Genomic DNA, 17,524 nt, shown 5'->3' with positions numbered 1-17,524 from the left:
GTGGATACCTGGCTTTGGTCCAGACTTACTAAATCCGATCTGGCGCGTAGGTCGGGCTCAGTGAACACCTCAGATGTCCGTGCCTCACGTCACTGACTTGTCGGTACAACTGACACGACGTCGTGGGAGTCGGAGGCGTCTGGTGTGTTGGTTCGGCACGTTTGTATTTTGCGCCGTCGTTGCTGTAACAGCGCGAGCTACCGCCTTTATCGCATCGCGTGATTGTCATTTCCTTGTTGCGTTGAGAACAGTTCAGATCTAGTCTCCCCGCAGCTTAGAAGTTTACGATACAGTGGCGTTGACGATGATTGCTACGTTGTGCCGCAGCCAGTTACTTCATTTCAAAGAGAATCTTCTCAAGGAGACTCATACTGACTTCCCTCTGGGCTGTTCTATCGTCTTAAAATGTAGACTGGTGGCTTGGGATGAAATTTCCACTGACCGTGTCAGACATGGCTTCCAAAAAGACGTATCTCCTAGTGAGTGACAGCGCTCTAAGGCAACAGCTAAAATGCGACACGGGGACCCCAGATCCTTTTCAGACACCTTTTCAGTCCAGTCTACACCGTTAACTCCTGTTTTATGCTAAGCAGGTTACCTCAGACCGACAGGAGCAAAAACTTGCGTCCCTAGCGCGTTGGGGGGTGAGGTGCGTCTCACCTGGACGGGGTAGAAATAAAATCTAATGGTATTCTCGAGGAAGTTCATTTAAACGACAGAGCGCCAGTCGGTGTGATTTATGTTGTCCGAACGAAGGAAACGGACAGGGGAGGGACCAAGATTGCTTTATCTGGTGGCAGTCATCACTGAATTCAAAGCTGTTTTGATAGGAGGACTTAACGAATGTTTCCCTTCTCTTTCCTTCTCCGATGGCTGTTTCCTGACGCGCCCCTCTCGCTCCAGGATTTGCGCAAGCAGGTAGCGCCACTGCTGAAGAGCTTCCAGGGGGAGGTAAGCATTTATGTTTATTTTATACCCTGAGCCACCCTTCGTAGTTCATCGTGCTTTCTTTTTATTCTCATTAAGTAAATGGCATTGACAGAAGGGGCTTGCCCAGATGGAACCCTCCCAGCCGCACTAACTCAATGTCATGTGGATTTTGTGCTTCCCGGTGTGATGTTTCCACTGGGTCCTCCATTAAAGCCCGAGTGGAAAGCGAAGCCGTGTCTGCAATGGAAGAAGGTGTGGTGGATCCAGGGGCGAGGCGGCCTGCACGCTTGCACTTCCCACGGTGGACTGAGTTTGTCCACACCGCGGCCTCTGGGAGCCCGCACGTCCTCAGGCTCGCTGGTTCCTGGAGTTAGCCCGGGGCTGCAGCCGCCAGGGGGCCTCCTGTGTGGGGAGGATGCAGCGGGGCAGGCCGGTGCCTTCGCGCCCAGCTCCTGAGGGGAGAGGGATCGTCACTTGCTTGAGGCTGGCAACAGCCACGAGGAGTCCGTTTGGGCTCAGTATAAGCAAGAGCTCTCTGTCGGGTCTTTCCAGACGGGGACCGCGCCGTCTGGCAAGATGGCGGACAGCCCTTGGAGACGTGAGCGGTCGAGGTGGGTAACGCTCCAGCTCCTTCATGGCCCTTTGTGTGGTCCCGGTGAACTTGAGAACACCGGGAATTTTGTGATGGTTGCGGAGTTACCCGTTCCCAGCTGACTTCCCTCTGGGCTGTTCTCCCGTTGGAATGATGGCAGCAGTGGTAATACTGAGGAGAGGGGACGAGACTTTTTCAGAGCCCTCCAGAGAACCCAGATTGGTAGGATCGTGGGATTCTATTTTTGGGCCACTTCCCGATGCCCAGAGAACGGGGGGAGGGGGCCGGACCCGCGCAAGTGAGACGGCAGGTTCAGGGCGGGCCTTCTCGGCCCCGCAGCGAAGGAGGCCGGCATCCTGGGCCCGGGGCTCCAGAGGAGGGGGCGGGGGCTGCCCTTTGGCAGATTCTCCAGGTGACCCCAGAGGGCAGGGGAGCCATGCAGGAAGCAGCGGGCACCGTTGGCACCGCCAAAGGTTTGAGGAGGGACGCAGCAGAGGGCCCTTCTCTGCTCACCATCTCCTGCCGCAGGAAGCCCTCCCGCGCTCGGCTCCCCGAGGCTCAGAGGCTATCACTGTCCCAGGGCCGGAAGGACACGAACTGCCTTTCCTCAGAACTGCATCTCCGAGCCTCGTTTTCTGAGCGAGACCGTCACCTTACACCTGCCCACATTGATCTGATCTCTTCTTTTCCCTGTTCAGCGGCTTTCGTGAGGCCCGGTGGCTTAGTATTTCTGCAGCCGCAGCAGCTCAGGGTGCCGTTTTGGGGGTGTTTGCTTGTTTCTCCTTCTTTCTGAAAAATTCCCAATCCGCCTAAAAGCGGAGAGGCTAGCGTGACGGGCCCGCGTACGCCCTCTACCCAGCCTTGCCGCTTGCTGCCATTTTGCTCCCCCTGCCCTTTTGAGGTGGCCCCGCTCTGTGCCCCTAAACACATCCATGCTTGTGTCTCCTAAAAGTAAGTTTCCCCGGTAATACCACAGAAACCCTGAGTATCTCACCCGGGAGAGTAACGCACCACGATACCTAATATTTGGTCCCAAATCTATCTCCCAGTTATTCCCAAAATGTCTTTTATAACTGCCCTGCCCTTGAACTGGGGTTCAGTCAGGTTCATGCATTGGATTTGGGGATGGGTGGGTGTATGTATGTATATGTATATGCATGTGTGTGTGTGTGCGTGTGTACGTATATGTATACATCCACGTATATATACGTACACACACACATACACACCTCTCTTTTAATATAAAACACTGCCTCTACACCCAGTCATTTTTAAAAATTTAACACACTTGGGTCACCCAGGTGGCTCAGTTGGTTAAGCATCCAACTTCAGCTCAGGTCACGATCTCACGGTTTGTGAGTTCGAGCCCCGTGTCGGGCTCTGTGCCGACAGCTCAGAGCCTGGAGCCTGCTTCAGATTCTGTGTCTTCCTCTCTCTGCCCCTACCCCCTCCTGCCTGTACTCGCTCACTCGCATGGTCTCTCTCTCTCTCACTCAAAAATAAAATGAACATTAAAAAAAATTTTTTTAAAAGAGAATTTAATACACTTATTACAGATTGCCCCACATTCTGAATGGGGTAATGGCTGTGGTTCAGGATATATTAATTTTGAAATGCCTGAGAGACATCCAGATTTCTTATCTGCCTATTTTTTAAAAGGCTATTGGAAAAATAAATATTTTTATAGCACCGCTAATATTTACCAAGCCCCCGCTAATTGCTCTGTTTATGTGAAATAATCTGTGCTTTCTAGTAAGCTAATTTGAGTAGAAAGGGCTAAATGCTACTTGTTTCTGAAGAAAGAACTATTCTAGCAGAGGGCAGCTGCAGACGGGGACCACATGTACAGGGTCGGTTTTCCAACGAGTAAGGCCAGAAGGCAGCAAGCCTTGGTGCTCCAATGAAGCAGGATCCATCCGGCCTGTGTTTCTACAAAGCTGCCCTCTCTAATCAGAGGATTGCTTTCGTATCCTTTGTCAGTGTTCGTTGCACGCGATTTTATTTATTGGATGTATTCTTGGAGTGTATCCCCCAGTGCTAGAGTTTCCCCTGGAACAGCATATGGTGTCGGTGAGAACACGTTCTTTGCCTTCGAATTTGTGTAGATCACTTTGCTGGTGGAGGTCCCCGAAAGAAAAAAACCAAAGAATGAGATAAAGTGTTCAGACAACTAGACATTCATGTATCTGTGGTGTGTCGGACTGTCCTGAGAGACGTTAGCCTGGCCAGAGGACCATCACCCCCTTCAGTGTTTCCTGGTGGTCCTCCGTGTAAATCCAGGCACCTTCCAGGTGGATGAGACCCGCATGCTTGGGTGGCCGCTTGCCTTTCTAGACTCTTCTCACTCCTAACCCCTATCACTGGATACACGCCATTCTGAATTTCTGTCAGGCCCTGGTGTTTGGGGCATCCTCGCCGGCCCCCGGGCCTTGGCACAGGCAGAACCGCTTCCTTACCTGGCTCCTTCAGCTTGGGCGCCCCTTCCTCAAGGAAGGTGTCCCCTGAGCCCCAAATGATAGGCCACGCCCCTTCTACACGTGTTCCCATTGCACGCGCATGGCTTCGACACGTTTGTCGTCATGCCTGAGCACCGCCTGTCCCTTTGTCCCTCGTCCTCTTTAGCCTGTAAAACGTGTGAGGGCAACCACTGCGCCTGGGCTTGTTGGCCGTTGTTTCCCAGCACCGGGCATAGCAGAAGCTCAAAAGTCTTGAGGCTCTCAACAATGGCTACAGAATAGATGATGGAGCAGTAAGGTTCCTCTGGAGGTGGTTTTTAAAACATTTTGCCTCCATCCTCTCGTCGGGTTGTGTTGTATTAATAAGGAAAAAGGTACACCGGAAAGTCTGCTTGGAACATACCTTTAAAAGAAATGAGGGGCGCCTGGGTAGCTCAGTCAGTTAAGCACCTGACTCTTGATTTCGGCTCAGGTCCTGATCTCACAGTTTGTGGGATCGAGCCCCACATTGGGCTCTGCACTGACAGCAGAGAGTCTGCTTGGGATTCTCTCTCCTTCTCTCTCTCTCTCTGCCCTGCCCTGCCTCTCCCCAGTGTGTTCTCTCTCTCTCTCTCTCAAAATGAATGAATAAACTTAAAAAAAAAAAAAAGGAAAAAGAAACTAGTAAATAACTGTATTTATACAGCTGGTTGAATAGTAGGGAATACTATGGATCGTAATGGTCACTCAGAGTTATTATAACGAAGTCTTCACATTTCACTCCCTGAAATTTGACTGACTGATTGACTGATTGGTTGCTATACCTAAGTTTGTGTGTTTCACGAGCCTGGCCAACAGATCAATGTGGGGAAGGGGAATAACCTAGATGGTCGATCCAATTTAAGACTTATCTTAATCTAGTAATTTAGACAGTCCCTTCAGTAAAGTGACCCACTCTCTAGGAAAGTGCTAAGTCTTGTAACTTGTCTCCCCGCTCCGTGCTTCGCTCCCTGACCGGGGTCCTGGTATAAAAGGTTGAGCTGGGAAGGAGTGGCCTTAGAGCCTACTCCTCTTGGCCGCCGGGGAGCCGGATGCTTAAGCCAGGTGTACTCAGAGAAGAAAATCCTCTTAGGAAATAACTTAGGTGCTTGTATCAGAAAGGAAATGAAAGACTGAAACTCTGTGAGCTCAGCATCTAGCTTAAAAAGTTAGAGAAGTACAACAGAATAAACTCGAAACAGGAAGAAGGAAATAACAAATATAAATAATAATAAAAATATAATAATAACAATAATAATAATAAAAAGACCGAAGAGAGAAACAGCCCCAAAACTGGTTCTTTGAAGAGGCTACTACAATAGACAACCCACCTTTCTTCCTAAATCAAGAAAGAAAATGTTAGTAATGGAAATAGGGATAATGTTGCAGCTGCAGCAGAGATTAAAAAGATAGTAAGGGAATATTACAGTCAATTTCATGCCAATAACATTTTAAAACCTAGACAACATGGACACATTTCCGGAATACCAGAATGCACTAAAGCTGATTAAAGAAGAAGTAGAAACCCTGAGTAGCCTTGTAACTATTACAGAAGTATTCCCATCAGGTATGGGTGCTTTTAGGGAGTGTTCTGTCCATCATCCATGAAACAGACACGTTCTAATCTTTTGCAGGCTCCTTTAGAAAATAAAAAAAGAAAGAACACTCCCTAACTCTTTTTGCGAAGCTAGTGTCACCTTGATACCCAAACCGGTAAAGAATAGTACAAGAAAAGAAAATTCAAAGTCAGTCGTATTTATGAATAGATATCCAGAAGTCCTTAAAAGAGTATTCACAAATGGAGTCCATCAAGTTCCATGTATGTCAAGAATACCGTTTGGTTTAACATTAGAAAAATGTATTAGTGTATATTAATGTCATTAGCAGATTAAAGAAAAAATTATCATAATAGTTCTAGGAAAAGAATTTGATAAAATTCAGCATCCATTCATGATTTCAAAACAAAACAAAACAAAACTACCAGCCAACTGATATAGAGGAGAATGTCTTTAATCTGGGGAAAAGTATTTGCCAAAAGCCTATGTCGATCATTATGTTCTATGATATTAAAAAAAAATCCCTTAAAAATCAGGAGCAAGAAAAGAATGTGTACTATTACTGCTTTTATTTAACATTGTCCTGGAAGTCTTAGCTAGCATGGTAGGCAAGAAAGAGATCAAGTATTGTCAGAGAAGCAACAAAACTGTCATTTTCCAAGTGAGCCTCAATTATTAAACAAGGTTGCCAGATACAAAATCAATATGCAAAAGAAATGACATACTTCTACATGGACAGCAAACTGAGAAACGACACAACTAGAGTTAGCAACAAAAAATAAAGCCTACCTAGAAGTAAAGATAATAATGCATAGGAACTAACTCTTCCTGGAGAAAAAAGTAGATCATTTATTTAACCTGAAAGACATTAAAGAGGACTTAAATGGAGAGAGAGAGAGAGAGAGAAAGTATTCAAGGATAGAAATTCCCACTATTATTAAAGATAATCAATTTCCCTCAAGTCGATTAGAGGGAGTCATTGTCATTCCAATCAAAATTCCAATACTACTTTTCAGAAAACTTGAAAAACTAATTCCAGAAGTGATAAAGCAAGAACAAGTGGTCAGTAATGGTGAAGGTCGTATTAAATACGAACAAGATGGGACACCTTGGTGGCTCGGTCGGTTAAGCATCTGATGTTTCAGCTCAGGTCGTGATCTCATGGTTTGTGAGCTCGAGCCCAGCATCGGACTCTACCGTCAGCATGGATCCTGCTTCAGATCCTCTCCTGCAGAGATCCTCCCTGTCTCCCTGCCCCCCTCCTTCTCTCTCTCTCAAAAATCAATAAACATTTAAAAGAGAGCAGAGCAAAATGGAGGCTTTGCCCTGCCAGATGATGATGAAAGCTACAGTGATTGGCACAGGGATAAATATAAATACAGTAATGGGACAAAATAAAAGATCAGGAACTGACATCTGCACCCACAGAAGCCACGAGTATTGCAGAGATGGGACTGTAGATCGGTGAGGTAAGGGTGGATTTCTCAGTAATGGTTCCCCCAATAGTTGGTTCCCTTTTTGCAATTAAGTGAGATCCATACCTCACACCATATGCAAACACAAAATACAGGTGAAGACTTAAGGCAACACTTTAAGCCTTTTAGAAGAAAATATGGATGATGACGACTTTGGGTTGGGGAGGATTCCTTAAATAAGAAACCGTAAAGGAAGAAATTGTTACATTTATTAACCGCATTAACATTTTAACGTATAAGTTTTTTTGTTTTTTGTTTTTTAATGTTTGTTTATTTTTGAGAGAAGGTGGGGGAGGGGCAGAGAGAGAAGGAGACACAGAATCTGAAGCAGGCTCCAGGCTCAGAGCTGTCAGCACAGAGCCGGATGGGGGGCTCGAACCCACAAACAGTGTAGGAAAATGCTCCACCTTTCTGAAGACATTTTACAGTATCTGTTGGAAACTTGTAATAAAGATTCAGACTTACTACGTAAAGACCGAATGTCTCCGACATGAACAGTGCTCCCCAAGGCCAGACTGGGAATAGGTCATGGGTGGGGGGAGGGGGGAGGGATCTTTGGCCGCGAGTCACAAACCAGGAGGAGACCGTTGCCACACACTTAGGTAACAAAGGATCGATATTCAGAAAATATTTTAAAATTTGGCCCGTTAATAAGAAAAAGACATAGGAACAGGGGACAAAAGCCACGAACGGCGTCCTCAGAGGCGAAAATCAGAATGGTCCCTAAGTATATGAAAAGATACCCAGCCTAGTGAGCAGAAAGACGCAAATTCAAATGACTTCATCGCAGCTTCCTCCTATCTGCCAGGTTGGCCAAACTCCAAAACTCAAGATAGGAGTGTAAATTGTGTAGCCATTCTGGAGACCAGTCTGGCATCAGATACTAAAGCTTAAGAAGCACGTTCACCTTGACACAGCAGTTCCACTCCTGTGTCCTAAATAAGCTGAAACGTGGGCCCCAGGAAGCACGCTCAGGAGTGTTGGAAATGAGTAAGCAAGCAGACACAGCCCACTTTCCATCCAGCAGTAGAAAGAATTACGTCAAGCACGGTACATCCATACGATGGAATACAGCGTAGCAAGAGAAAGTTAACGACGTGAAAACGCGCGCTACCGCGCTGACGTTGTTCAGGGGTACGTGTGTCCCTTTACGACATAGTGAAACCGTAAAGGAAGAGTTAAACAGGAAATTCAGAATAGAGGTTATCATAGCGAGGCACAGGCGAAGTTTCAAAGGTCACGGAAGCGTCCCTACTCCCAGGTGCTCGTTTTGTTAATTATACCCGGTGTATTCTTTTGTAAGCATGAGCTGTTTCTTTGGAGAAGAAATAATCACCCTTAGAAGGCGGCGGCTGCGTGATTACAGTCTTGCACGGGAGGAACCAAGTATCCTCCCTCCCCTTTGCATTTTGTCCATGATGAATTTTCCTCTCCCGGCAAGTGGGTGCTTCTGGGGAGGCCGTGCACCTGGGAGGGCCAGGGGGGAAAAGCACAGTTGTGAATGGTGTTCGCAATGACGTTTGTGGGACACCAAGCAAGTCAAGCGCTGTGTGCTAAGTGCTTTCCAAGCACGTGCGCACACCGTCTACACGGCACTGGAAAGGCTCTGCCCCTTCCTCAAATACCGGTCCCTCCACGTGGGCTCTGGAACCCTCCTCTCTTGCCCTCACAGGAGCCACAGCCCTGCGGGGACCCCTGTCCTGGGTCTTCAGTCTCTGCTCATCTGCATTCTGTAAGCACTAGTATGTTCCATCTTGAGACAGAGTGAGTGGGCAAGTGCCTCCCTTGTCCCCAAGCTGCCGCCTTCTTTTTTTTTCTCTTACTTTTCTGTTAAAGTTTATTTATATTGAGAGAGACAGAGAGAGTGCAAGTGGGGATGGGGCACAGAGAGAGGGAGCATCTCAAGCAGGCTCCGCACTGTTAGTGCGAAGGCCGACGCGGGGCTCAAACGCTCACAAACCGTGACATCACGACCAGAGCCAAAATCGAGAGTCAGACGCTTAACCAACTCCTGGCGCCCCTGTCTCCCAACCTTGTTGGCCAGGCTTCTCCAGAGAGCTGTCTCCACCCCCGTGTGCCCATTACTCTCGGACCCACCCCGGTCTGGCGTCTGCCCCCTCTCCCTTGACCCCTGTGGTCCTCGGCTCTCTCATGTCAGGGACATTCAGGCCTCCCGGCAGCTCCTCTCCATGTGTTCCCTTTTGACATCCCACGATATCATGCCTTCCAGACTTTCCGTCTACTTCTCTGCCTATTGATTTTTAGTCTTCTTGGGCAGCTCCTCTGCATTCAGACCTCTGAATGACGGCGTCCTGTGCTGTGCGATCTCCCGGGACCCGTCTGCTGGAAACTCACACGTCTGTCTCTAACTCGGTCTTCTCCTTTGTGTTCCAGGCTCACGAGACTGCCTCTTGCATATTACCCCTTAGGTATTCCACCGGAAAGGACTCTTCGCCCACAGCCCTCCCGTCTCCAGCTCCCATACCTGCTGGGGTCTCCGGCTGCCTCCTTTCCCTTCTCGGCAATGGCTCCGCGGTCCGCTCGGCAGCCTCGGCTGGAAATCTAGGACACCCGCTCCCTCCCGTCCACCTCACTCGCCATCCTTCCTCCCGCCGTCCTCATCTGCCCACATCTTACCATCCCTACTCCCCACAGCGCGTCCAAAGCCATCGTTTGCCACTGACACCCCTGTTCTCTGTTCCGGCCCCTGCCCGCTCCACCCCCACCTTAGCTCCACACATCAGCCGGGAGCAGGTCCCTTCCTGCTTACTGCCCTTCTGTGGCTCCACTGCCCTTGAGGCAAGCACGGAACCCCGACCTCAGCCTTCAGGGTGCCTGGCCTGGCTACGTCCTGCCCTCCACCCAGCCCTGTCTTACTCGCTTTTTGGTGCTTTCTTCAGGTGTCATGCCATCAAGAGGTCCCTGCCTGCCAGTCCAAACCAGGGTGTTCTAACTCTTCCTCTTGTAGCACCTTGTCCCTTTGTCCGGAGTGCTTTTCTCATTGTCTTTGTGGGTTTGTCTGTGTCCACCACTCTCTCCAGACTTTCTGTGTCTGCGTGGCCTTGTAGACCCACTGCCTGGCCCTAGCGAGCATGCAGTAGGTGTCCACTAGATGGGTGAGGGCCAGGGGGCAGCACTATCCTTATTTCACAGATGGCAAAGCTACGCCCAGAGAGGAAAAGTACCCACCCAGAGTCGCACGGGTGGTCACGGCAGGGCTGAGACCCACGTTGGTTCCGTCCGATACTGCTCGGGGAACAGGGAGGGGGCACCTGCCCTCCATCATCTCAGTCACCCTCCCCGGTCTTTGATAAGGACCTCGGGCGTTGGTGCCGCGCAGCGTGCTTTGCAAGTGTCCCTCCGGCCCCCCTCTTCTGACCAGCCCCTCCTGTGTGGATTCTGCCCGCCGTGCTGTGTCTCACACGTACGTAAATACCCCCGAGTGCAGACGCTTTGCCACAACTTGATCTGTACTCCTGGGAGGAGTGGGGGGCCCTGGTTAACTGAAGACGGGGGCTTCACGCCTGTGTCCCCTGCTCCATGACCCACACGGACGGCCAAAATCATCTTTTGAAACTTGCCGTCCTCCCGAAGGCCCACTGTGTGCGTGACCTACCGACAGTGCTCAGAGCCGCGGCCAGGCCGTGTGAAACTCCACACCGCTTCTCTGATACCTGTTTATGTCTTCATGCAGTGAAACTCTCTGAGTATGTACAGCTCGGGGCCAACCGGGAGCCAAGGATATAACCCTGGATACAGTTGACAAAGCCCCTGCTACCTTGAAGCCCACGTTCTGGGGAAGGGAAGCGTAATAAAGACGAGGAGTGATGTCAGATGGCGACGAGCTCGGGGCTGGGGAAGGAGCGTGAGGCAGAGCAGGCCGAGCAGGGGCGGTGCTCCCGGTGCCCGGAAGGCTGAGGGGACGAGGGAGGGTGGAAGGCCAGAGCACTCGGAGGCCCCCGAACACCCTTGGGAACCATTTGCCATCCACCAGTAGCTGAAATGGATTAACGGTGGGTCAGTATCCTATGAATTCGTTAAGAGGAACTAAGAGTTTTGAGGATGTTCTGTAGCCCATGTCTGTGGCCCTGTTACATACTTAAGCTTTTAGATCTAAAGGCCATGTCTAAATAAAGCCAGAACGTCCAAGGACTTTATTCCAAAGAACATTTCCCAGGGACTTGGAAGGACCTGGGAGTTGGCCCCGGGCACTGCCGCTCACTCTCCGGTAACCTCGGGCAGCTCCGGCCTCCTTCCGCCTGACTTCGCTCATCTGTAAAATGAGCGGGTGAGCGAGATGGTCGGCGCGAAGCCCCGTAGCTCTGAAGTCCAGTATGACTCAGCGGACTAACCCTTGGGTTGACCGTCATCAGCAGAATAGAAGAGGACATTTGTCAGCAGTTAGAGCCGCTCAGAAATGGAATGAGCTGTCCTCTAAGGTAGTGAGTTTCCTGTCGCTAAGAGTGTTCAGACAGGGCCAGAGGACCAAGGTCAGGGAGGCGGTCAGCTCTTACCCATTCGTCCTTCGGGGCCCCGTCATGCCTACACTTAGCGAGGGCCGCACTGAGTGCCGTGGGCGGGACTGTGTCAGAAAGTTGGACCGGACTCTGGTTCCCCAGGCGGGTCCTCAGAGGGGCCAACAGGGCTGCATGAGAATCACCCACGTGTTCCCAGAAATTCTGCTCCCCGGGCTCCTCCCACCGAGGTTCTGGTTCAGCTGCCCGGGGCAGGGCCCGAGAAGCTGGAATTGGACAGAGTCCACGCATGGTTCTCCTGCATGGCTGCCCACTGGGCTGGGTTCCCTGCGCGGGTGCCTCCTCTCCGGGTTACGCTCTGTGGCGCTGCCCGCTCGAGCACCTGAGACTGGCGGGGAAGGGGCTCCGTGATTCAGCTTGCAGTCTTTCCGGGCTTTCGGTCCGTGGCTTCTGCTCCGGCCAGACTGGTCCGTCTACCGTCCCTGAGCATGCCCCTGTGGTTTCCCGCCTCTGACCTTCTCCTAAAGTCACAGCCTCAGCTATTGGAACCTTCCGCCGTTCCTCACCTAGAAACACCATGTCCCTCCCTAAAGACCTGAGCGTCTGCCTCCTTCGTTCCTCTTCCTGCCGCCCCAGCCTGAGCTTCTAGCTTTTTCCTTCTCTTCGGCTTCATACCCTCTTCCTGGCCTTCCCGAGCCGTCCTTCCCCTGTTACTGAGTGCTCCTCGAGTGCTGTGTGCCAGGCTCCCTGCCAGGTTCCTGAGTGACCCACAGGAGCAGCAAGGCCGCTTCTCCCCCCGGGGAGACGGCAGGGCCATCTGTGAGTTGGGACCCCGTGTCCCGGACAGGTGAGCGTGGAGCAGACCGGGCACCCCCGAGGACACTGGCAGGCGCCGGCTGTCCGCCTTCCCCGGGGGGGCCTTGTTTCTCACCCCACACGGCCATCGTCGGACTTGTAGGCCTTTTCACGTGCGTTGGTAGTTGTGGCCACGGTGGTGACGCGACAGTGTTTTAATGACCTCACGGCGCGGTCCGAAGACCGGGTGCACACGGTGTCTTCCTGGAGGCTCCCTCCGTGACGGCTCAATTAGGGGAGCGATAGGGCTGTGGTTCAATATTCAGGCCAGCTTCCTAATTGAAAACACATTTTCCCCTCCGAAGCTGCAGCTGGTTTGCTTCTGCTCATGCAGAAAAGGATATAACCTTGCCTAACATAGGAAATGAACGGTTGAGAGAGAAGCCAAATTCAATTTCAGTCAGATATGTTGAGGCTAAGCCCGTGATCTATGGAAGCAGGGGAGCGAGCCGTGTGCATGTGGAAAGGGGCGCACTCAGCAGTCCATTAATCACGGCCGCCCGCCCGGCGCTGCCGCCACCGCGTGGGCCTCTGCGCCGGGGCCGCCCCTCCGACGGGGCTGGACCGCAGCCAAGCACTCCAGAAGTTAACCTCTTAAAGACCCGGAGCTGCTTTCTGTTGAATAAATGTAATTTTGTGGTCAGACATAAATGCTTGTGATGTAGCAGGAGCTTTGAAAACAACAGTGAGCCAAAGCTATTACAAATTGCTCTGCGTTGTGGAAGTCAACAGCATACATCAAAACTCCGAGTGTATGGCAAATTGATTTCGGCCCAGAGCTCTGCAGCTATTCAATAAAAGTCCTATTAAGCCATTGTACGTAATGAACAATCCAGAGCAAATCTAATATTTTCAGTGGATAATTATTTTTAACATCCTCTCGGTAACCGTCAGTAGAGCTCTTGGATGTTTCCAGCGCGGACCCGCGTGCGGTGGGCCCTCCTCGGCTCTCATCTGCCTCTGCCGGAGGCCCCAAGGCAGCCCCACCCACCGCTCCGAACTCGGGGTCCCCCTGCAGGGTTCACCGGCAGACCCTGCTCCCGGAGAAGGACACGGGGGTTCCGGTCTCCCCGAGCCTGGCACGCGGCGGGGCCCCAGGAAGCACTGGCTGAACTCAGATGAACTGAGTTGACATGGAGCAAGGAGGCAAAGAGCTCTAGAATAAGAGAGGAAAATGCTATGTTGGCTCCGGAGCCTCTAGAGACCAGAGGGTCACAGGTCAAGAATTCGAGGTCCCATGTGCTGTACCCAGAGGGAGCCCCAGGACTCGCCCACTGCCCTTCTGCTCCTCGACAGCTGGGGAGACAGGCTCTGTGTCAGGGAGCCCCTGCTGATGGAGCCACCAGAGTGATCGTGTTGCCAGCTGAGTGGGGGTCACCTTGGCAGAGGCCACCTCCTCGGCTGCTCCACCACTCTGTTCGCAGCCGGGAGATGACCCTGGTCACACTGACTCATGTCACACTCTTTAGTCTCTCCTTCCAGACTAAGCTTCCAGAGGTCAGGGTTTACTCATTTATTCTTTCATTCAGTTAGTATTTACTGAACACCTACTCTGTGCCAGTCTGGACCTGACCTAGACTGTGGTCTCTAGTTGTAGGTAATTAAGCTGCTTTCATGGTGCTTAATAGCTGAGCGGGATCTGTGTCCTCAGATGGCAGATAGTAAATGAGGGATGGGTGGGGGTGGGTGAATGGATGGGTGGGTGGATGGATGGATGAGCAAGTGGATGGATGGATGGGTGGGTAGATACATGGGTGGATGCGTGAGTTGGATATATAGATGAGCAAGTGGATGGGTGGATTGATGGATGGATGAGCATGTGGATGGATGGATGGATGGATGGATAGATAGATGGATGGGCGAACAAGTGGATGGATGGGTGGATGGATGGATGAGCAAGTAGATGGATGTGTGGATGGATGGATGAGCAAGTGGATGGATGGATGGATGGATGGATGGATGGATGGATGGATGGATGAACAAGTGGATGGATGTGTGGATGGATAGATGAGCAAGTGGATGGATGGGTGGGTGGATGGATGGATGGATGGTGGATGGATAGATGGATGGATGGGCGAACAAGTGGATGGATGGGTGGATGGGTGGATGGATGGATGAGCAAGTAGATGGATGTGTGGATGGATAGATGAGCAAGTGGATGGATGGATGGATGGATGGATGGATGGATGAGCAAGTGGATGGATGGATGGATGGATGGATGGATGGATGGATGGATGGATGAACAAGTGGATGGATGTGTGGATGGATAGATGAGCAAGTGGATGGATGGGTGGGTGGGTGGATGGATGGATGGATGGATGGATAGATGGATGAATGGGCGAACAAGTGGATGGATGGGTAGATGGATGGATGAGCAAGTAGATGGATGTGTGGATGGATAGATGAGCAACTGGATGGATGGATGGATGGATGGATGGATGGATGAGCAAGTGGATGGATGGGTGGGTGGGTGGATGGATGGATGGATGGATGAGCAAGTGGATGGATGGGTGGGTGGATGGATGGATGGATGGATGGATGGATGGATGGATGGATGGATGGCGAACAAGTGGATGGATGGGTGGATGGATGGATGAGCAAGTAGATGGATGTGTGGATGGATAGATGAGCAACTGGATGGATGGATGGATGGATGGATGAGCAAGTGGATGGATGGATGGGTGGGCGGGTGGATGGATAGATGGGTGGGTAGATACATGGGTGGATGTGTGAGTTGGATGTATAGATGAGCAAGTGGATGGACGGATGGGTGGGTAGATGGATGGATGAGTAAGTGGATGGATGGATGGAGAGATGGAGAGTTAACACCCCCAGTGTATAAATCAGAAGTATTCTCTGTCCATAAAAGAGACCCCATTCTGTCTGCCTACACTTCCAGAACTTTGTGGGGAACCATGTGATACCAAGAGGCAGCTGTGATATGAAGATAAGGGCCCAGAGTTACAAGGCCTGGGTTTGAGGCCTGACTTACCATGACCTTGACTTTCACCATGTCAGTGGCCCTCTCACTGCCTCTCTTTCCTCATGTGATAAACATGAAGGATTGGGGGAAATAGCTTCAAATGATGATTAGAAGTAGTATTTGTCTAATTTATTTTTTCTGGACTAAAGTTATCCAACTTGTAATGGTCCTATTGTATTTATTTGAATACTGTGGAATTTAAATTATTAGGGTATTTTACTTTCTGCAGAGCTCTCTTCCTTGGAAAAACTCAATCTGGATGTTAATTAGGTTTTACTAATGTTCCATCAATTTAATGCAGTAATTTCTTAAATGAAACTGACACCAAGGACCAGATGGTCCAAAGGAGGACTGTGAAGGTGTGTGCGGGGCCCCGGAGGGGCTGAGAGATGCTGATACCGGCTGAGAGCTCAGACGAGTTTGCCCACGTGCCACCTCTCCCTCGGTCTGTTACAGTCGTGCCACTGCTCCCTTCGCTGGTAATCATTTGCACAACACTTTACGTCTGTAAGTTCCCATTCCCGCGATCTCACACAGCATTACCCACGACCTTGTGCTTAGCGACGTTATTGCAACCAGAGCGACAGGATGGGAGGATGGCCGTGAACTTGAGCAGAGTGGGTTCCCGGGAGTGAGGTCTGTGCCCCACCCCTCGCCCCCAGCTCCGTGCCCTTGACGCCTCCCCTGTCACCGTCTCTTGGTCCTACCTGTCCTGGGATCTGTGGCTCCCTGGAGCCTCGTTGTGGCCAGCCACGTGCCACCTGCTTGTCACTAAATACCATCTCTAGCAAGTATTCCCGGATGGCGGGAGCCCACCCCTGCAGTGACTATCAGCCACACACTTGTTAGCCACCTGCACAGACAAGCGTCGCGACAATCGTCGGGGTCGCGAGTGGCCTGAACAGGGTTACAGGTCGGAACCCAGGTGTTTGGACTCAGGCAGATAGTCATTCCACTCACCGCCACGGAAGGGGGCATGGACCGTTGTTTCATGTAACTACAACTTCCAGAGCCTTCCAAGTTGCCAGCCAGGAAAAGGCAACCCGGCCAAGTAGCCCAGTGACCGCCCAGCTCCCCTCCTGGCTGTTCCTCGGCCTCATCCGCTGCCATCGTGAGGACCCAGAGTGGCAGGAGAAGGGGGTAAGAGTCGAGTCGGGCCCACCCAGAAGCTCACGCTAGCTGAGCCCCCTAGTGGGAAGGGAGAGTAACCTGGAGAAGACGTCCCCCTGAAGCCTGCGGACTCTGAGCACAGCCCTTGGAGAGAGGAGGGAGTGGAAGGAGAGAGCATGTCCTCAGCCAGCCGCCAGTCACCCTGGCCACAGATCTCTGAGAGACCCACTTCTGCCAAGAGACCCTGGGAATTCGGCCTCCCCCACTGCACTTGTTCGTTCATTCGTTCATTTTGGCTGCCTATCTGTGTGTCTGTCTGTCTGTCTGTCTATCTATCTATGAGACAGATGAGACTGAGCAGGGAAGGGGAAGAGAGAGAGAGGGAGATGGAATCCCAAGCAGGCTCCGTGCTGTCAGAGCAAAGCCCGACGCGGGTGGTTCATACACAGGTGGGTTTGAACTCACTGAACCAGCTGAGCCACCCAGGCGCCGCCCTCCTCCCCCTCTTCGGCTGCCTCCTTCTCAACACACAGCTTCCTTCTTCTCTTTCCCTCAGAGTTGCCTTCCAATCCAGAGTGATCACCTCGGGTCACCTCCTGATTGCCGTCCCCAACCTTACAGCATAAAACCGGGGGCCCTGGCTTAGCCCCCAGGCCCTGCCTCCCAGCTGCCCTGGCTACGGGCACAGCAGCACCCCGACTTTTCTGGAAGGCAGCACACCCTGTCTCTGTGCAGGCTCCCCTTCCCCACTAAGCCCCGGCCCTCCCACCACGAGGAAGTTCACTCTTCTCTTCCGTGAGTGTTCACAACACGAGGTACAGAACAGGATCTGTAATACCCTACCGTTTGCCTTTTTTTGAAAGGGACGACGACGTGTGTATACAGATGCTTGTAAATGCGTAAAATATTTCTGGAAAGATGCACAAGATGGTCTCCGCCTGTCAGCCAGGCAGCTGGGTGAAGGTGGATGTGCATGGGAAGGAGACCTACTTTTCACTGCATTCTTACACTTTCTGTCATTTCTATTTTTATTTTCTTTTTGAAATTAAATGGTGGTTAGGATATTCTCCAAGT

General features: G+C 51.3%; 1 protein-coding gene across 9 annotated transcripts in view; it reads left to right on the top strand.

Moving 5' to 3' along the window:
- Positions 1-17,524, top strand: part of CUX1 (cut like homeobox 1) — a 375,851-nt gene that overhangs the window by 175,557 nt on the left and 182,770 nt on the right. For all 9 annotated transcript variants that reach the window (XM_053213812.1, XM_053213810.1, XM_053213809.1 and 6 more), the window contains one exon: positions 904-951. In XM_053213812.1, coding sequence (XP_053069787.1) covers positions 904-951 — 48 coding nt within the window. The remainder of the gene's footprint in view (positions 1-903; positions 952-17,524) is intronic.

The sequence above is a fragment of the Acinonyx jubatus genome, chromosome E3 (genome assembly GCF_027475565.1).
Source record: "Acinonyx jubatus isolate Ajub_Pintada_27869175 chromosome E3, VMU_Ajub_asm_v1.0, whole genome shotgun sequence".
NCBI lineage: Eukaryota > Metazoa > Chordata > Mammalia > Carnivora > Felidae > Acinonyx > Acinonyx jubatus.
Note: the sequence above shows the minus strand (reverse complement) of the source record. Positions and strands in the feature narration are given on the sequence as shown.